Source organism: Callorhinchus milii, unplaced genomic scaffold (assembly GCF_018977255.1).
Source record: "Callorhinchus milii isolate IMCB2004 unplaced genomic scaffold, IMCB_Cmil_1.0 Scaffold4, whole genome shotgun sequence".
Lineage (NCBI taxonomy): Eukaryota > Metazoa > Chordata > Chondrichthyes > Chimaeriformes > Callorhinchidae > Callorhinchus > Callorhinchus milii.
This window is the reverse complement of record NW_024704745.1, coordinates 15,782,070-15,802,107: the sequence shown is the minus strand read 5'-3', so window position 1 is coordinate 15,802,107 and position 20,038 is coordinate 15,782,070. Positions and strand designations below refer to the sequence as shown.

The 20,038-nt window shown below is 37.7% G+C and overlaps 1 protein-coding gene across 2 annotated transcripts in view; it reads right to left on the bottom strand.

Annotated features, from left to right (window-relative positions):
• Window positions 1–305: 305 nt before the first annotated feature.
• Window positions 306–20,038, bottom strand: part of fndc3a (fibronectin type III domain containing 3A) — a 76,994-nt gene continuing 57,261 nt past the window's right edge. For both annotated transcript variants that reach the window (XM_042334395.1, XM_042334396.1), the window contains 14 exons: window positions 18,608–18,782; window positions 18,408–18,494; window positions 17,523–17,661; window positions 17,276–17,344; window positions 15,934–16,052; window positions 15,447–15,552; window positions 13,231–13,406; window positions 12,953–13,066; window positions 11,725–11,874; window positions 10,647–10,930; window positions 9,896–10,108; window positions 8,868–9,034; window positions 7,500–7,627; window positions 306–3,044 (listed from right to left, as the gene is read on the bottom strand). In XM_042334395.1, coding sequence (XP_042190329.1) covers window positions 2,730–3,044; window positions 7,500–7,627; window positions 8,868–9,034; window positions 9,896–10,108; window positions 10,647–10,930; window positions 11,725–11,874; window positions 12,953–13,066; window positions 13,231–13,406; window positions 15,447–15,552; window positions 15,934–16,052; window positions 17,276–17,344; window positions 17,523–17,661; window positions 18,408–18,494; window positions 18,608–18,782 — 2,242 coding nt within the window. In that variant the 3' untranslated portion in view covers window positions 306–2,729. The remainder of the gene's footprint in view (window positions 3,045–7,499; window positions 7,628–8,867; window positions 9,035–9,895; window positions 10,109–10,646; window positions 10,931–11,724; window positions 11,875–12,952; window positions 13,067–13,230; window positions 13,407–15,446; window positions 15,553–15,933; window positions 16,053–17,275; window positions 17,345–17,522; window positions 17,662–18,407; window positions 18,495–18,607; window positions 18,783–20,038) is intronic.

Below are 20,038 nucleotides of genomic sequence, written 5' to 3'. Positions count from 1 at the left end.
ATTAGTCAAGTCAGTTTTCTATCAGAATTAGAGGAACATTTATTCTTTGGATCACATGGTGATTGTATCATACACCATGTAGGTGTTGAAAATAGTGCAATTTTAATAGTTGAACCAAATCAGTAACCAAATCAGATATTTGCTCTGCTTTGAAGAGTTCAACGATTCTTCATATAGTGATATTTTGCCAAGGCAAGGTTTCAGAAAGGTGTTAAATAATTAAATTGTACTTGTTGAATTTCTGAATCTTTCCAAAAATGTCTTTCTATAAACCCATTGTGAAATTATCAAGGCAGTAGACAATACAAAGAATCATTCATTGTTTATTGTGCATGTATTTGTTTGATGTATTACTAACAGAGTTACAGTTGGATTTAGATGCATATTGAATAGTTTATACATGTTATGGCAGCTTTATATTATCAGTACTAATTCTGACATAGTACAAGAATTTTCAAGTGATATATTTATAACTGTTCAAAAAGTTTCCATAGTTTTTTGGAATATACAATAAATGAGGTAACTGTGAAGATTAGTTACATTTAAAAACCATCAGCTCTCAGTACAGAAAACTGCAATGAGAGATTATGGAAAATACAACTATGCTTATAAATGACTGATTGTATAACTATCAAAAATAGGAATGATTTGAATTTGACGTTCAAAATAAACTTTTTTCAGCTTCCTCACAACAACAAATTCAGGAAACAATTTTAAAATTCAGCCTATATTGGCAATGGAATTTTGGCCATCATAAATTAAATTTCCACACATTCTCCTTTATATAATCCAACCTGGTGATAAAATCTTAGGTATTATAAGTACATTTTAAAAAAAATAGCAGTGGCACAATAGAAATTAGCTACCGCTTTTCTCTATGCTCATATAACAAACTGCCGCAAACGATAATAAGCAAACTACAAAAAACTGAATTAAGGCTGTAGTTCTTAAAAGGGGTGTATGTTCCTTACATTTTATTTCTGACAAGATTAAATTACAGCCAAGTTAAGCCTAGAAATAAAGATACTACCTCTCTACTGAATATTTTGATATAATTTTAACGTACGCACAATTTTTTTCTGGCTGCCATTTTTGTTTTTTTAATAAAGATTTCAGCAGGTAAGAAAAAATCATTTACAAAGCACTGCATTTGAAATCATTCAGCTTGAGGTACAATGTACACTTTCTTTCAGTGATGCTTTCCAACGTTGAAATATAACAAATCATTTATCTTAAATTATAAGGGAAACGTAAACATATTTCACAATGCAGAGAAGTCACCTTTGTATCAATGTTAACATCAATCCTCCCAACAGGGTGGCACATAAAACAAACTGATTTTCAATAGCATAAATGGCACTGCGAACAATTTAAAGTCTTAGTAAGTAATTCAGTATATTTTTATGAATTTAATTATAATAAATAAAACAAAGACACTAACCAACAAAAACACTAGAATGAATTGCACTATGCCAACAAAACTAAGCTTGCTAAAGAAAGTGACTTGTACACAACAGAGAACAAAAGACAAAATCTTTTGATTTGCTTTTGCAGATATTCCAACATAGCCAGTTCTTCATCAACAACTACACAGTGATACATTGCAATTAAGGTGCTGAAAATGTAATAAAACACAAATAAATGGGTCATTCTCGATCAAATGATCTGCAGCTACAATGATTCACAACAATTACAATTACTGCATTGCGACATTACTAGCATGCAATTTTTAATATATAAATCAAGTCACTATTTGCTTTTGAGACTTGCAACAACACAAAACGTACGCACGTTGCTTTTGAGATGTTTGGTGCTCTTCGCTGTTCTTAAATAAAGTGTCAATGATTTGTGCATTAGGCTTCTGCCTTATTTAGACTATAGTAACAACTGCTTAATATGCCCTTAGGTTAAAGAATTCTTAGCAGTAATGGTATTCAATAGTGAGAATTTTAAAGGAAGGAATACTGCCAAATTCAAAAATGTCAGATATAAATGGACCCATTATAATGTATGTAAAATATTGAACATAGTACATTAACTGTGCCAATTCTCAAAACTATGATCATTTTACTTTACTAAGTAGTGCAATTGGATCTCAGACACTGGCAGTTAAAAATCTAAACTTTAGCACATTTTGGACAGCTTTATCCACACAATTATTATCTCAATCACTCACAGGCAATCTAATCCAAAATCGTCCTCTTCAATCTGATCACCTCAATCAGGCAATCTTTTGGAAGAGGTAGGAATTGAACAATTATTAATGGTTTAAAGTTTCACAGTTTGGGTTCAGTATTGTTGCACGATTTACACATTTGCCTAGTTTGCTAGGCTGAATGTAATACGATTTTCATTATTGCAGTATATTGACTGGACTGCAATAAAGTGCATTGATTTGAATTTTCACACAAAAGTATAGCTCTACAACTGGACTGTTATCTGGAAAAAGCTGCTTCAGAGGGTCGTTTGATAAGAGATACTATCTGCATTCACCTAGATATTCTGGTATGAGAGTTTTGGTGCTATCAACAACTCTCTATTTGAATGTTGTCTCCATATTGCCAGCTTTTTTCTAACAATCATTTATGGGCAATAACAGCAACAGAGATGGTGGTAAAGAGGCTCTATCCATGATCTGATACCACCATTCTCTTAAAAGCAACATCCACAATAATTTGATATTACAACACAAGTAACACATGGCAGACATGGATACAAACTACAGCTATTCACTTGATGACAAAATATTGAACAACAAACGCAATCAAAATAGAAACCGCAGCAAACAATACAAGAATGAGGGCAGCACACTGCTCGTCACTTAGTGTCTGTGTTTTCTTTGTGACATCCACATTATCTTTGTGGTCGCTGGTTGGTGTTTCATTCCTCTGAGAATATAATATGACAGTAGCACTGTAAGGACCCATCAGATCATGAGGTTCTGGAGGGTCTTGGCATTGGCGAATGGCACTCACTCGAAACCGATATTCACAATTTGACTGGAGGTTTGATACCTGGAATGTTGTTTTTGGACCTTTATAAATCTGCAGAAAAAATATTTTTAAAAAATGACTAAACAGCGAATGAGTCCGGTAACTCATTTGATGAAGTTACAGATAACTGGTGGCATGGATGAACCTAGGCTGAAAGACATTAGCCACAGAGTAAGATATTTATCAGATTATAAAGAAGAATACAGGAAACTGCAGGATGCCAGATTGCTTAGCATAGCCAGCAGATAGGTGGCGGATTGTGTTTAATATCGAATAGTTTGATATTCTTTGGTGGGAGAAAGTAGTCAAGTGCAGGTACCCAAGGCTCTGTAAATGTTGAGGCAAGGCACCTGAGGTTCAAGGTCAGTCTGTGCCAAAGCTACCACCAATGTTAGTCAATACCTGTTGCTACCAGTAGTGCCAATGAAAGCAATAGCAGCACCAGTGTGGAAATGGGAGCACTCTGTACCATCAATGTAGGTAGCAGCACTGTAAGATTATATCCGTGATGTTTAATGTTTCTAAGGCTTTTAATTAATCTTTGGCCGATCGGGACAAAGGAATTGTATTGCAAGATACAGGGGTGAAAGTTGAGACTCTCCTGCAGAATAAAGTAACGATGGAAGCTACAAAGGCTTTTGAGAAAAAGTTATCCGGGATTGCAGGAAGGAAGGATTACTTCCACTAATGACCAAAGAGGGTCCAGTCTATAAGGAGGTAAGAAAACACCTTGATAAAGAAGTTTATGAAGGTCGGATTAAAGTGAAGAAGGCCAGACAGTTGTTGGTTTACGTGGTGCATTTTTGTACAGATAGGAGTTAGGTAGGTCAAAATGCTGTTCACTCAAATCAAGAAATTAACAGAAGTTGAGCGAGAGAGTAGGATGGGTTAAGTGAAAAAAACACAGCAAGAGAAAGACATTTATACAGCAATTTCTATTCTCACTTCACATGATGGTCATAAACTTTACTGCAATCATATTAACCAACTAAAGTGTTTAAAAAACGAGTGATTTCACCTTGTGATTTAGTTCCTACAGATACTGACAATGGCTTGTTACACTCTATGGAGGTCGCCTTCAATGCAGCGACTTCTTCTGGGACGACTTATACTTTTTCCTTACCCTCCCACCCACAAAGCCGGTCTTTGCATTCAATTTCAGCTCAACCGTCTGGGAGGGAGACGAGTGGACAAGTACAACTCAGTCAATCGTCTGCTTCACAACAACAGCCAATACTTGCACAGAGGACAGGGTCTACATTGGCAACCGCGAGTGTTTTGTATGCGTCGGGTGCAGCAGAGCGTGAGGTGACAGGGTCGATAGGGAGAATATACACCGTGACAGTTCAAGAAGAAGTGATAGTATTAGGAATGTTAGTATTCTGATTTACTTTATGTAACATTTACTTTGTCTGTTCCAGTATTTTAGTAATGCTCAAAGCCAGCAGGCAAGGATAGAGGGAACACCCACTGAAATAATGCTCAAAATTTCTGTGGCCATACTGTTCATGTTAATCGTGATATTATTGATAATGATGTGCTGTAATTACAGATGCTAAAATTGGTTGAAAGGATTGATGCGGTGGCTGAAGTAAAAGGGAATTATGAAGATTCTGATGGTGATAGTGGGCTGTGCTGTCAGCTTGACCCACTCGAGGATAGTCAGCAATCCCAGAATTCTGGTTCGTCTTAAGTTGACCAAAGAAAATCGCAAAGATTCATGGACTCGTTTTGCTGAAATAGAACTGATTCTACATATCACAAAGACATTGATGACATCAGTACATTTAAACTGCCAAGAACAAAAGGAGTGTACTAACCTTGAAGGATATATTTTTAACCCTACAATGGTAAAAACAAGCTGTTGAATGTCTCACTGCAGACTTGGCATAGTGACTAAAAAGGTCTAAGTTTGGGAATGAAGAAGACAAATCTAACCAATCTTAAGAGATATTCTACAATTAACATTGATCGAACCACGTTAACAAGTCAATTCCTAATCACAGCCGCTGTCCCAATCTGATTCATTCATTGCACTGAACTTTATTATTCATGTCTTATGCTTTTGTGATTGCTTTTACATTGATTGGGTCTTTATATTATTTGCGCTCCATATAAAGGGCTACCCAGGTGCAATCTGACCATTTACAGTTAGCTAGCTAAATGAGAGATCAAAAATCTTATTTTCTCAATCTCAAAGTGGGGACTGTAAGATTATATTTGTGATGTTTAATGTGTTTAAGGCTTTTAATTAATCTTTATGTATGTTTAGAATGTGACCTGCCAATAATCCTTTAATAAGGTTTGTTTGATTTAATAACTAGCTTAGCAGGGGTTAAAATTAGCTTTGCTGGACCAGTTGAGGTTAGCTTCTGATTACATTTCATATTTTGCTGGGAAGATGTTCACTCCTCCGAGATAATGAGCAATTGGGTCCTTGAGCACAGATGTAAGAACGATGGACCATAGAAAGAAAAAGCTGCAGCTTCAGACACCTGGCTATATCTCAAGGCTGAGAAACAAGCCGGCTGTGGAAGGCTTCCCAGAAGTTGTCCACATCTCTCTCTCTGCAAAGCAGCCTGAGAAGTGTGGGGGTTATCTCTGTGACAAGGGGAAGTGGAGGTAGAAACACATGAAAGATGTAACTTTGAAATAGTTGGAGTTGTCGCAGAGCGTCAGCACACTTTCCAGCGGAGTCGATATCGATTTTACTGTATCTATGGTTTCAGTTTTAAGAATAAGTTAAGCTAATTGTGTTACTTAAACCTTGGATTATTACATCACTGTATTGTTCGACTCCATCTGAATCTCTTACACTGCAGACCAACTTGCTTGTATAAAAGGACATATTGCAGACGTGGATGCTGAGGGCACTACAGCTGATGGAGAGAAATGTTAATGTATCTCCAGCCCAGCAGTGGGAGTAGGCATACAGCTGATGCCAGTCAGTACTGATCAGGGCCTCCTGATGGGCCAAACTTGTGGTATCAGGGTTTTGGTATCAACCTTGGATGTTCTGTCAGGAGTTCAATTCCCACGTTGTACACATTCAACCAACTTGGACAGCAGGTCCTTTCTCTCCTTTGGTACCTCTCCTGCCTAAGTTCCGGAAAGTGGACTCACTACATGTTTCTACCATATGTCGAAAAATGTAGGCGCACAACACTTAATGCCATAGCATGCCTAGAAGAGACAACAGTCATGGCAATTCACCATTGCAAAAGCTCTAATGCACTAAACTATTAAAGTTTAGCATTGTAGGTGTTAAATAATGTTAAATTAAAATAATAAATTGAGAAGTGAGAGAAAAATAAATATTTTCCTTTTGTTTGTTATATGTATATAGAAAATATATATTCTACATGCACGAACAAAAGGAGTAAATTTCTATATGTATTACTGTGAATGACGAGTTAACCGCTCGGTGGCACTGGAGAGCAGACTGGTTCAGATGAAGAAAGCACCACATTTGAACCCATTTGACTTCATCTCTCCAGAATACACAGCCTACCATCTTCCATGAAAGCACCAAGCATCAAATACGTCCACTGTTTGCCTCAATCACCCTTCCTAGTAACCTAATTTCCAATCATGAATTACTCTCTGTGGACAGTGTCAGTGTCCACAGAGTGTCAAATTGTCAACACAGCATGTTCTTATGCCACTGCTGCTGTTGGCATCAATGATGCTGGCTATCAGCCCTGGTGTAGTTGGTGAGCTCTCCTTGCTAAGATTAATGCCGATTAAGTCAGTGAGCAATGTAGTACCGGACCTGTTGGATCTAACTTTGTTATTGATGCTGGCTGGCTAACAAGTTTGGAGGTGCTCTGACGGTTGAGGCAGCTGGCAGATCTCTTTAGTGTCTACCGTCACTTAGCTAGGGCCCTGCCATCAATCTTCTTTGCTTCTCGTTTTCACGCATTGTCCTGCTTTTTGAAGCCGACTCACCATCATCTTTTTTTCTGAAAGCTGCTTTCTTTTAAAAAGCAATGCAACTACCTGGCTCCATTATAGGTACCTTTATTTTTAAAATAGCTATAACAAAAACTGGCAAATTAAATATATCTTAAAACGCATCAACTGTTTAACTATATAAAAGCCAATTGGCTAACTAATTATTACTATACATCTGATTCTCCAATGTTTTGCTGAATGAGTGTTGTATTACTGGAACTTGATATAATTATGAACTGAAAAATCGAGCCAGAGACCTATCAAAATTTTCAAAGAATATTTTTAAGTATCTCAAATTCAATGGCATTGAGGATAGCAATGATATGCTCCAATTGCTATGATGTGATTTGCTCTAAACCACCCACCTCTCCTTAATGGAAAAAGTGATAAGAGCTCAAAAAAGTTGTATTGATTGAAAACTTAAAAATGAATAAGCATAAAACAGGAACAGGAGACAGATACTGAACTAGCATACCCTAACTCTGGTAACATTTAAATTTGCAATAATCAAATGTTTCTGAGTGACAACATATACCACAGGAAGTGAGTTACCTGTTTGAATTCAGAGTCTTTACTGGTCATGGCCTGAAGACTGTAAACAATCGGATCCCCCTTCATTGCTGGCAAAGCTTCCCACGTGAGCTCACACGTGTTCTCATCCAGCCGCTCTAATCGTGGAGCTAGCAAAAAAAGAATATCAGGCACATTAAAGTAAGATAAATTAAAAAGTAGGTAAAGAAAAAGAATGATAATGAACTGCTTTACGTGTCTAATGCCAGGGCACATTCTGATCTTTTTGTGTCTTTCTAAAATATTTAACAATCCTTGCATTTGATATAGCGCCTTATCACATCTTCGAGATGTCTCAAAGCGCTTCACAGAATATACTGTAAAGTGAATTGACTGTATATTTTGTGGGTGAAATGGGGCAGCCAATTGGCACAGCAGTGTCACACAAACAGTCATGGATTGAAGTGACCAATTTAATATTGTTTTAAATTAATTATTACCCCCGGAAAAGTGATCCACCAATCGACTAACAACCGGGTTCCTACTCACTGCTAGGTAAACAGAGGCGTGTGGAATAAGGAAACTTGCGCAACATTTCGCCCTGCCGGGTATCGAATCCAGGTCTCTCGCTTGCGAGGTGAGTGCTCTAACTACTAAGCTACATGATTTCACTGTGAGGGAAGAAGATCGCTTATTTTCATTCCACCATGTGCACCAACTATGACGAATTAGCAATTTGCTTCAAGGTTTTTGCAGTGCCAAAACTAATCAGACGAGAATGATAATTCCTTCCACTTTCTAATTCATTCTCCACTCTGTAGAGAGGCACCTTTCAAGAAGATTCAAAGCTGAATTTAAAATGTCATCCCTCTACGAATGTAGCTTCAGAGTGACATTCACACTAGTCATGGAGATATCTCCAGATCAGATATTTCTTACACAATGATAATATTATTCTTGAGAGTGACAAACCAATGAAGAAAAATGGGAAAAATGTTTAGAAGAAACACATTAATAGTAGCTGTAGTTTAAAATGGCCTTTATTCATTGGTTTGAGTTTAAGATTACTACATTAATAATTTTACCAGTTTCAAAAGGCTAAAGCAAATCTGAAATTAACACTTAAACTGGCAGGTAAATTTGACTTGAGGTTATTTTGATTTTAAGGTGGCAAACCAGACTTCATATATACTTCGGAAGTAACGATACAACTAATTTGGAAATACAGCCATCTTCATCTGAACCAATTTGTGATTTTGTGACTAGGATGGTGAAATGGGATTAAATAAAGATATCCTGTGATCTAATAAACTGGTGGAAGACATTCGTCATGCTGAGTGGCCATTACGTGCTCCTGTGTCTGTAAATCTGTAAATCAATTTGTAATCCCCTTAAGTAATAAACACTTACCTTTAAGAGGAGTGGGGGGAGATCTGGTCGTGGTGAGAGTGTAAGCTTCAGAGAAGGGTCCTTCACCTGCTTCATTACATGCCTGAATTCGAATTCTGTAGGATGTTGACTCACTGAGTCTCTGAACTTTATATGTGTGGCATGGTCCTCTGTATAATGTTATATACCTGAAAAATAATTGAGTTATTGAAGTCATCTGCAAAGTTCCATACATTACCCATAAGCGATAAACATTTTGAGCTTTTTCTCTGCCTTTTGGAGAGTAAGATTTGTGATGCTAACCAATCAATTATTACAAGCCTTTTAATTAGAGTTGTGAGAGTAGCGAAATATCCCACAAAGCAAGCTCCAAATCACCGCTGGGCAGGCTTGAAACCACTAAAGGTACAGGCCTGTAAGGAGGTCTCTGCTGTCTTTGTGATTAGTGAAAGGTAGGGGGTATTTTTCAAGAGGAAAAGTATTAAGAGCCATAAACTGCATTAAAATAAGCATATTTAAAACTTTCTCATTTTTGACTTCTCACATAGATAAACATAGATTGTTTCTAATAATGTAGTAATACTAACTGCACTTGATATAGCGTCTTATGATGTCGCTGAGGCATCTTAAACGCTTCGCAGACTATACCAGAAAATGGATTGAGTATGTATTTTGTGGGTGAAATGCAGCAGCCAAAAGCGCACAGCAGTGTCCCACAAATAGCTGTGGATTGAGTGACCAAATTTTAAATAAATTTTGGGAGGGATTATTACCACCGGAAAGTGATCCGCCAAATGACTAACAATTGAGTTCCTTCTAACTGCCATATAAACAGAGGGAGTGTGGAGGAAGGAAACTTGCCTAAGGTTTCGCCCTGCCCTGAAATCAAATCCAGGTCCTCTCGCTTGTGAGGCAAACGTGCTAACCACTACGCTATGGGACGCCACTACTATATAGGTCAATATTGAGCTTAGAAATAAGTTTTATTGAGCAATTACCTAGATACATTTACACTGCCAACTTGGAAACAAATAACCAAAGCCAGGTACCTCCCACTCTTGTCATCCATTTGTAGAACATATTGCATGACATCAGATGCTAAGGCCTTTGCTGTACCCTCTCCCCATTTGAGCTTCAAAGTTTGGTGACTAAAGGCAACGCATTCTAGTCGAGGTGGCTCTGGAGGGAGAGGCTTTGTTTTTGCCTTTATAGAATGGCTAAAAGTACCGGGTCCAATACTGTTTATAGCCTGTATTCGTATTCTGAAAGCGTAAAGAAAAAAATGATTCATGACAAAATCTTGTAGTGCAATTTACTTATAATTAAAATGCTACATTTTTCTCTCTCTCGTATATATATATACACACACATATATTATATAGAATATGTTGATTGCTTATATATATTATATATAAGCAATCAACATATTATTTAATATTCAAAATAATTAATGTACAAAATCTAAGACTAACACATTCAACTGTATAGTGAGATGTTTTAAAATTGGTATTCTTAGCACATAAAACAAATTAGCCCTTCTAGGGCTAATATTTTATCCACGTTACATTAAGTAGTTTTTACCAAACCAGTGCCCACTGGAAAGTCATAATGCCTTCTGATCAAAGCTGGTTTACAAATTTGGAACCAGACCAACTTTAAAAAAAACATGGACTCAAAAACATGCTGTGGCTTGAGGTTTTCAAGCAAAATGTGAAGAGGTTTCTATGATTCGGTTTGTTAACCATGCAATTCCAATCTGAAGCCATTGGCTACTACTTGAAATCTTTGCGTCCAGCATACCTGTATACTGTATCTGGCTGCAGATCCTGTATGATATAGCTGTTGGATTTGTCTACCAATATTGGCACTTTGTCACCATAGTCTATGCTGTAGTTTATTATTTCAGAACCATTATCACGAGGCCCTTCCCAGTGTAGTGCAAGGCAAGTTGATGAAGAGTCAAGTGGAATATTAAGTTGATCCTCATCCACTACTTGCAGAAAAGTTACAGCTGCTGGTACAGATGCTGGAGTCAAGCACAAACTCACATCACTGAACAGACCTGCACCAGCAACATTGACAGCCTGGAAACAGAAATGTGAAGGTTAACAGTGTTAACAAGGTTAACATTTTTTAAATATACATTTTCCTGTAGTACAAATTTGCAAGCAAGATTAGTGATTATGTGCAATATACAACAGGCAAAAACTGTTAAAGGCCTGCTACTTCATTCCCTTAATTTGTTTAAGAAGAGTTGGAGAAATAATGGTCTGAGAAAGAGATAGAACATTTTAAGTTCAGACAAGGGTGATCAATTCAATTACTCTGCAGAACATGAGGGCTCATACTCTGATTTGGCTACAGATCAATCACATACAGAATGTTTAATCAGATACACAAGTGCCAATTTCAAGATTGGATTCATACACTAGTTTCTTTAACTGGTTAAATTAATATCCACTGTAGTATCAAAACACTGTCAGCTTGATTCATTTGGTAGTATTCTAATCTCTCTGTTAAAATGAAGTGGGTTCAACACCAAACTGAGACTCCAGTGCTGTTGAATTGCTGAGATGTAGGAGGTGCCATCCTTTGGCCTAGGAGGGTGCAGTTTTTGTCACTCCATGAAAGTTTTATCCTATCTAAGGGTGAGACATTCTATTTCTTACCAAGAAAGCATTTGAATTTACCTAATAACAAAACACATCACTTTGAAGTGACAACTTACATTTCTATTGTGATTTTCACATAAAAGAATGCCCGAAAGAGCTTCACAGACGGAAATTAATTAGATATGAAACTGATGTTATGTTGGCAAACATGTAGGCAAGTATCTGCATGTTTTAATTTTGACCACCGAGACGCATTTCTGAGTTACCTGCACTCTGGAGAAGTACGTAGTTGCTGGCAAAAGTCCTTTAATTTCATAGCTGAGACCAGGTCCACAATAACAGATTTGCATGCAGCCTTCCACCACTCCCCATTCCAGCCTGTATTCTGTAACATCAGCGCCATTGCCAGCGGGAGTCTGCAGCAATAAAGTAAAATGAGTCCAGTTGGATGCACAATATGGTAAACAAGGAAAAATCTTTAATGTCCGCAGTAACCCATGATATTCTACTATTGGAAGACAGATTTGCCGAATTGTAAAGCATTTTTGGATGTAATCAAATTTACCTGAACCAAATATACTTGGGGGGGATTTCACCTCTATTTATTTTTGTCTTTGTTTTAGTTTCACTATGTTGTATGTATTCTACAGCTCAAAGGGCTCCTATTGTATTCCACTGGATTATAACACCAAAATTACATTTCTAGAGCACCTTTCACATCAGGAGGACGTGAACATTATTATAAACAATAATGTTAATAATAATGTATATAAATCCTTAATTCTGGTCTTATAATACTGTTTCTAAGTAATAACCCTATCCATTCTTACTTTTTTCACTCCCTGTCCCTCGTGAAAAGTTTATACCCAGGGATGCTTAATTGTCAATCCTGACCCAGCTGCAGCCATGTTTTAGTTAGTGCTATGTTATTTGGAGTCCTATTGCTCAGTGGTTACAGCACTCACTTCGCAAGCGAGAGACCTGGGTTCTATTCCCGACAGGGCAAAATGTTGGGCAAGTTTCCTCACTCCACACGCCTGTTTACCTAGCAGTAAGTAAGAACCGGTTGTTAGTCTATTGGTGGATCGCCCAAAAATATACAGTCAATTCACTTTACAGTATATTCTAGAAGACGTGAAAAGCGCTATATCAAATGCAAGGATTATTATTAGGACGTTATGAATTTTTGAAATCAATGCCTGTAAGCTTCCTTTACTCTATGCAGTAACAAACATATATTTAATTTGGATTCACGTGGTATGGCAATTTCGCTTGTTTTCCTGTTGTCATTCCTAACCTGATTTATTTCTGTTTCACTATCTTATCCTGCTTAGCCTCTTTCATGCTTGTACCTCCATATCATAGTAATTAAAGCTTACAGTATCTTCCAAGATGCTCAATCTGCTCTCATGTTTTTATTACATTCATATCCATATTGAATCAGAGTGTGCTGAGAATTAATGTATGGCTGAAAAACTAAATACTTATACTTACAATCCAGCTGACATGCACACAGGTAGCTGATTTACATACAACATCTGGTGGTTTGCATTGATCTGGACATCCTGCTGCAGTACAAATTTCACATTGTTCTGAATAAGGCCCAAACTGAAAGAAAATAATAGATTGTAAGACTCCAATTATTAAAATAAACATACAATACGTATTAAATGCAAGTAGCAAAATACATTTATCGAAGAAAAAAAATCCTATCAACATTGGCTATAACATTTATTCACTGCTGGGTTGAGGTTTGCTGTTTCAACTCTTACCCCTGCTTTGTTTGCAGCCCGTAGTCGGAAACTGTACATCCTTCCTGGAAGCAGGTTATTTACTGTACATTCCATGTCAGGTCCTTGGTATACTTCTTTTGTATCATCCAAACCTCCTGCTGACATTTCTAGGATATAATTTATAATGTGGGAACCACCATTCACCAACGGTGAACCTGATGAATAAAATATATTAAATAAGAAATTCTGGAAACTATAACAACTTGCAAAATTGAACACCTTTCATATGTTATAGTGTGTTGAACAGAGATAGATTAGGAGCCCAAGCAAGGTGGGAGATGTTAGGATAAGAGAAAGATGACTGAAGGCAAATTCAAAGAGAGAAATGTTTAGAAGGGTTTTGAAATCAGAAAGAGTATTAGTCGGAAGGATTTGAGGAAGAGAGTTTCAGAAATAGGGGCATACTGACTGAATATCACATATGCATTGTCAATTACATTGAACTCCGCGTATAGAATTGTTTTGCAAACTTGGAAAAACTCTCACACATTTGCAATGCTAATTGTAGAGTGAGGCAATAAAATAATACAAATGCAAGATTCTCCAATATTAAACAATCTGAAGCAATTACTTCTACCATACTATTTATTGCGAACACCTCCTTTGTTGTCTCGTCTTTCTCTCAATATTTTCTACTTAATTCATCTTTTCTTCACTTTTTTCCCCCCGAATAAAAATCTACACACATCATCCATTTTAGAGGTGGGAGCGACTTCAAAACTTTTCTTCTGATTGACCGAAAAATAGTTGCATTGTATTCTAAAGTTAACTGTGAGCCCAGAATGTAAAGATTTGCAAGGCCACACCATATGTGTAATCAAGCTGATCTAGTATACTTGAAATCTAGCCTTGATGAATTCCAATTGTTGTGTTTATTTTTAGTGCCAGCAGTTTAGCAAGCACGTGGTTTAAGTGCAGAACACTTCTTCCTTCAAATGTTCCTTCTACTTGAAAAAGTTGCAAATTTCTACATATTCAATTCACTCCTACAATTTATCTAACCATTTAATTGAAATTAACTATCCTGTTCTTTCTTTCCACGTGCCAAGAAAGTACTGGAAGCTAATTAAATTTCACTATATTTGGCTTAAACCAGCCCACAAATCTCAAAGCCTTGTTTTATTTTCTAAGATCTTCTGATCACATTACAATATTTGCAAATACTGGCTCAAAAGACAGTAGAGCGGCATTTAAGTTTAAAAGTAGGTATGCTTTAATATTAAAAAAAATCAATCTCGTGCAAGCAAAAAGGCACCCAGTAATACCAGCAACAACAACATCAAAATTACATTTGTATAGCGCTTTTCACATTTGGAGGATGTCCCAAGGTGTTGGACAATCAGTGGTTTGGACCTGAGCTGGGCGGTAGGGATTGGGGAGGGAGAGGAAGGAGAGTGACCAAAGACATGGTCGAAGAGGAGGGTCTTGAAGAAAGCAACAGAGGGGGCGAGGCAGAAGGACTCTGAGATGGGGGCGGAGTGGCTGAAGGTCCGCCTGGCAATGGTGGGGCGGGCAAGGCGGAAGACATGAAGCAGGCTGGAGCCCGCTGAGCACAAGGAGCGGGCAGGTTGGTAGGGAGTTAGGAGATCACAGAGGTAGGGGGGAGCAAGAACATGGAGGGCTTTGAAGGTTGAGGACCAGGATTTTGAACTGTGCAGACAGGTGAGATGGAATACCCCATTTACATAGCAAAAAGCTCAGTGAGGCCATGTGGTGCTGGGTTTCTTGGACAGCCTCAATGGGCTCCCACCCACATGATGGAGCAGGTTTTTTTTTATTACCTGTCCCCCACTATCCGATCTGGCTTTTCCCCATTTACACAGCAGCCACTGACCTGGCTCTGCCCTTTCAAGAGTTCTGGAGGGACATGTTGGGGGCGTTGCTTGTGAAGAAGGGCAGGAGGGCTGGTTGGTTGGAAACTTCCCAACCGGATTTAAACTAAAGCGAGCTGGGTAAGGGGGAGTTGGTGGAAGCAGAAAGCATTACAGGATTCAAGAGGAAAGGAGTATTACATGAGTTTTGTTCATTTTGGTCAGGTGGACAGTCTGTTAATTTGCAATCTTGTACATTCCTATGTTCACAGGGCATATCCAGGAAACAAAACTTTGGCTGTACAACTACATTTCTCGATTTGCTTTGACACATAGAACAAAAGTTATTGTGCAGAGATATCCTAGTAACAATGCATCTCTTACCCCATCTTAAATGTATTTCCCTTGCTCGTAGTTTACCTAGGAGCCGTGGTGGTTGGCAAGGTCCAGGAGGAACTGCTGGAGTCTGTACTGTTAATGATTCAGAGACCTGTGAAGCATGAAGGTTTTGGTCACTGTGTTGTGAAATAAAAACACTTTCTATCTATTATTACGAAGTGTTGGAGCAACTGAAATGTAGCACATATAGTGTCATAAGTAAGGCTGACTGAATTATCCATTACTGGCATTATCAGTCCTTTACACACTCAACAGTTGATTTCTCTCTCTTCCCCACTTCGCAACCTTGAGTTGTTCAGGCTAATTGCAGCACTTCACAATTGTGATCTCTGTCTGACATCAGCTAACCTAGCATAGAACAGGATCCAAACCTGCGATTTTCTGATCAGTAGGGTAGCAACCATCCATTTTATTAGTACGAAAAAGGAAAAACTTATTTTGAGTTGAAGATTATTTAATATCTTAGCATTACCAGACTCTGGCCTCCTTCATTGCTGCAGTATACTCGCAACTGATATGTACAGCCTGGATTAAGATGATCACACACATGTTCTCTGAGAGCTCCATTGTAAACCATGTCCCATTTATCTCCTGAAATGTAACACATTAGAATTAGATCAGCCTAGCTTTCGTTTGCATTCATTTCGATACCATGGACACCGACAGGTTCCTGAACTCTGTGAAACTAGCATTTTGTCACCTCACAATTGATGATTCAATTATGGTTTCTTGGAAGTGATCCAATTATCTAATTAAAACCGGATTTTGTGTTCATTTGGATAGATATCTGGTAAATACTCAATCTCTAAGTCAATGTTGTCTTTATTCCCCCCAACCTCCCTCCACTCCCACCCACCACCCCCTCATGCACTGCACTACATTCTGCTCCATTTAGTGTTTTAGTTAAGGAGTTAGGTGTATGCACTTAAGTTACGAGCTTGCCCTTAGTAACAAAATTCTAGGAGAACTCAGTGTGAATAATCACGGAGATAGTGAAATTTGCAGGGCTATTTGATCTGCAGCAGCTTTTGGGAGGCAATATTTTCTTACTTATTAAAGGAGTAGATCAAACAAGTTAATTTGCCACTGGCCAGATGCCATCCCATCATCAGGAGAATCTCTCACTCAAACAACAGCAGCAGTTGAAGAGTGAATACTTCTCTGGATGTTAGGATTATGGTTGCCAGCTGTTGCACTCCAGAAAAGTGGAAGGAAAACAGTGTTAATGTCGGAGTGAGTCCACAACACTCTGAAGTCTGGCACAAAGAATAATAATAGATTTAGATATTTCACCTGTGCCTTGCACTTTGATTCTGTTTGTTGTGTATTCCCCACCCACAGCAATATGCTTTTACTCTGATGTGCAATATTGCCTAAATGTAACATATCACTGAAAATCCAACATTGGTATTTTTTAATCTTAATTTTTAAAATTGTACAGAATTTTGAAAATTCCTTTAATTTGAAATCTTATTTATCCAGCTCTTAAAACTGTGGTTTCACAAGATCAAAGATATCTAAACAGAGCTGTATGATCAAAAGACACAGAATACAATGGAAAACTGCATAAAGTATAGGAAGTTCAGTGCAGATACAAAATAAGGAGAGGAAAGAGAAGGTGCGAAATGATGCTGGGAGAACATACAAGTAAACATTGTATTGTTATACAAGTATCTAAATATAAGTTTTTTTACACATGTCTTTACAAAGGAGTAAGATAAGGATGTAATAGGATTTGCTGAGACACAACAGCCGTAGGATATATCAATGAGGAAGTATAGACAAAGAGTTGATGGAACTCAAAGTGATCTTACCATTTGTATCATTCGACATCTCAGCAACATACTGTGTAATATCGGATCCTCCATTATCTTTGGGCGGATCTAGNAAAAAAAGTCAATGATTGCAATGCCAAATTGTTTCTCAATTTGAACAAACATTTAGACTTATAAATCTGAATCTACTAAAATAGCATTTGCATTGCTGCATATATTTTAAATATCACTTTACAGTATATTTGACATCAAATCGCCTGAACATAATTTATAGTAAATACCTTACCCCATATGATTTTAAAACTATGAGCGTGAATTTTTCCCTTCACAGAAGGTTTGGTTGGTGCTCCAGGCTTATCTGCACAAGTTGTAAATTCAACACCTTCACTGGGATTACTCTTCCCTTCCAAATTGTAAGCAATTACCTATAAATACAAACACATAGTTCCTTAGGAAAATGATATCAAAATGTCTTGCTTTTCACTAACCACATTAAGGGTTACTATAGCCCAGAAGATTTTTATTTTATTTTTTATATACCCTTTTCCCCTTTTCTTCAAATAAAAATTAAAAGATTTTTTTTAAAAATGTTAAGACTGGACAACATCAGATAGCTGAATTTATATTCAGCTTTGGGTTTCACGTTGTTATAGCCAAGTTACATTTCAGATTCTGTACAGCAGTCAATATATTTCTCTGGTTACCCGAAATCTTAAATAAACTAAATGGTAAATACTTTCTCCAATCACACCTGCAATTCCTCAGGGGATGAAACCGTTGTGTGTACCTGTGGAAATCAGCACACAAAGTATAGGCTTCAGCGAAGCCATTTTTGGATGCCGCTGGAAATCGGATTAAAAAGCAAAGCAGCCATTGAGGCATTCAAATAAGATGAACCCAGGCCAAACACATCATGACACTACTGTTCATCTATTCTTATTTTTGTGCTGAGTCTACTTCCTGGTGACTCAATCAGAGTGCTTGAATTTATATGTACTTCTAAGATTTTTTTCTAATAGCACATAAATATTTCTACTAGAATGACAAACGTTGTCATACAATATAATGTTTCACTATGAATACACATCTACATGGTTGGTATGGTTTTCAACTTATCATGTAGTACTGACAGTTTCTTTAAGTTAACTAAAACTGCACCTGGCATACTTACCCTGAATTTATATGTACTGCTTCTTCTAAGATTTTTTATTGTACATAAAACTTCATCTCCATCATATTTTGGCTTGAACCCATATCCCTAAATCAAGAAATATAAACAAAAAAGTTACAGTAGGTTACCAGAGATCACATCCTCTGTGTAACCTGAAATTTTGTTTCTTAAAATGAGTGATAAATATTTAATGTACTTACTGAGGTTTCATCTTCCATTTCTAAAATATAACCAATACCCTCATCTGAGAGTGTTCCTGAGGGTTTACTCCACTGCACAGATAGCCAGGTTACTCCAGCTTTAATAAGTTGCGGACTTGCTGGAGTTGGAGGAGCGCTACCAGTTGTGTAGAAAATAATTTCTTTGCTGAAACCACTGTTTGGTAATAAAATAGAAAAATAAAACGGATGCTTAGAATATACAAAAAACGACACATTACAGAATATCATATTTAAAAGACTCCATATCTCATTAATTCATGTTTGATAATATAAGAGATCATAAAGCAATAGAAGTATTTTAGAATTTCACATCATAGTGAAAAATCAAACCTTACTATCAACAACAACAAAATTACATTTATAAAGCGCCTTTCCCATCGGGAGGAAGTCCCAAAGCGCTGAACAGTCAGGGGTCGGGACCCGAGCAATGGGGGAGTGGTGTATGAGTGAGGGAAGGCAGAGAGGTGGGAGGGTGACCAAAGGCACGATCGAAGAGAAGGGTCTTGAGACCGGCCTTGAAGGAGGCAAGGGAGGAAGTGAGGCAAAGGGACCGTGGGATGGAGTTCCAGAGTGTGGGGGCAGAGACGCTGAAAGCCCGGCCACGAGTCGGGCGAGGGTGGGACTAACAGAGTCTGGTGTGCGAGAGTACACGAGCTGCAGAGTTTTGGATGATCTGCAGCTTGTGAAGGGAAGAGTTGTAAAAGGCACTATACAAATGTAATCTTGTTGTTGTTGTTGGGAAGGCCGATGAGTGAGTTTCCGTAATCGAGCCTTGATGTGACGAATGCATGGATAAGGGTTTCGGCAGCCTGAGGGTTGAGGCAGTGGCGGAGTCTGGCAATGTTGTGGAGGTAGTGGTAGGCAGTGCCAGTCATGGCGCGGATGTGGGGGAGAAAGGACAGTTCAGGACAAGGACAACACATACTGATCCAGAACAGATACCTTGAGGATTATTGTTAACAAAGCAGCTTCCAAACACTGGATCAGATTAATAAAGGGTCTTGTATAAGTACACATCCAAGTACACATGGATTTAAAATGTTGTCAATAGTGCAGAGAAAATATAATTTTAGTAAAATATTGTTAGGGATTGGAAAATAATAAACTGAGGCAATCAGCATGGATTCATGAAGGACAGATCAGGTTTCATAATTTAATTGAATTCTTTAAAGGAATCAGAGCATAGATGAAAGAAATGCGGTGAATCCTGCATATATGGATGTTAAGAAGGCCTTTGATAAGGTCCCACATAATCGATTAATATCAAATATGAGAGGCACATATATTAAGGGTAAAGTAGTAGACTGAATAGAAGGAAGGCTAAATGAGAGTTCGGAGTTGAGCAAATGGCACTTTAGGGTTTATAAATAGGGGGTTTGTTTGAATATAAAGGTGGGAAGTCATGTTGAA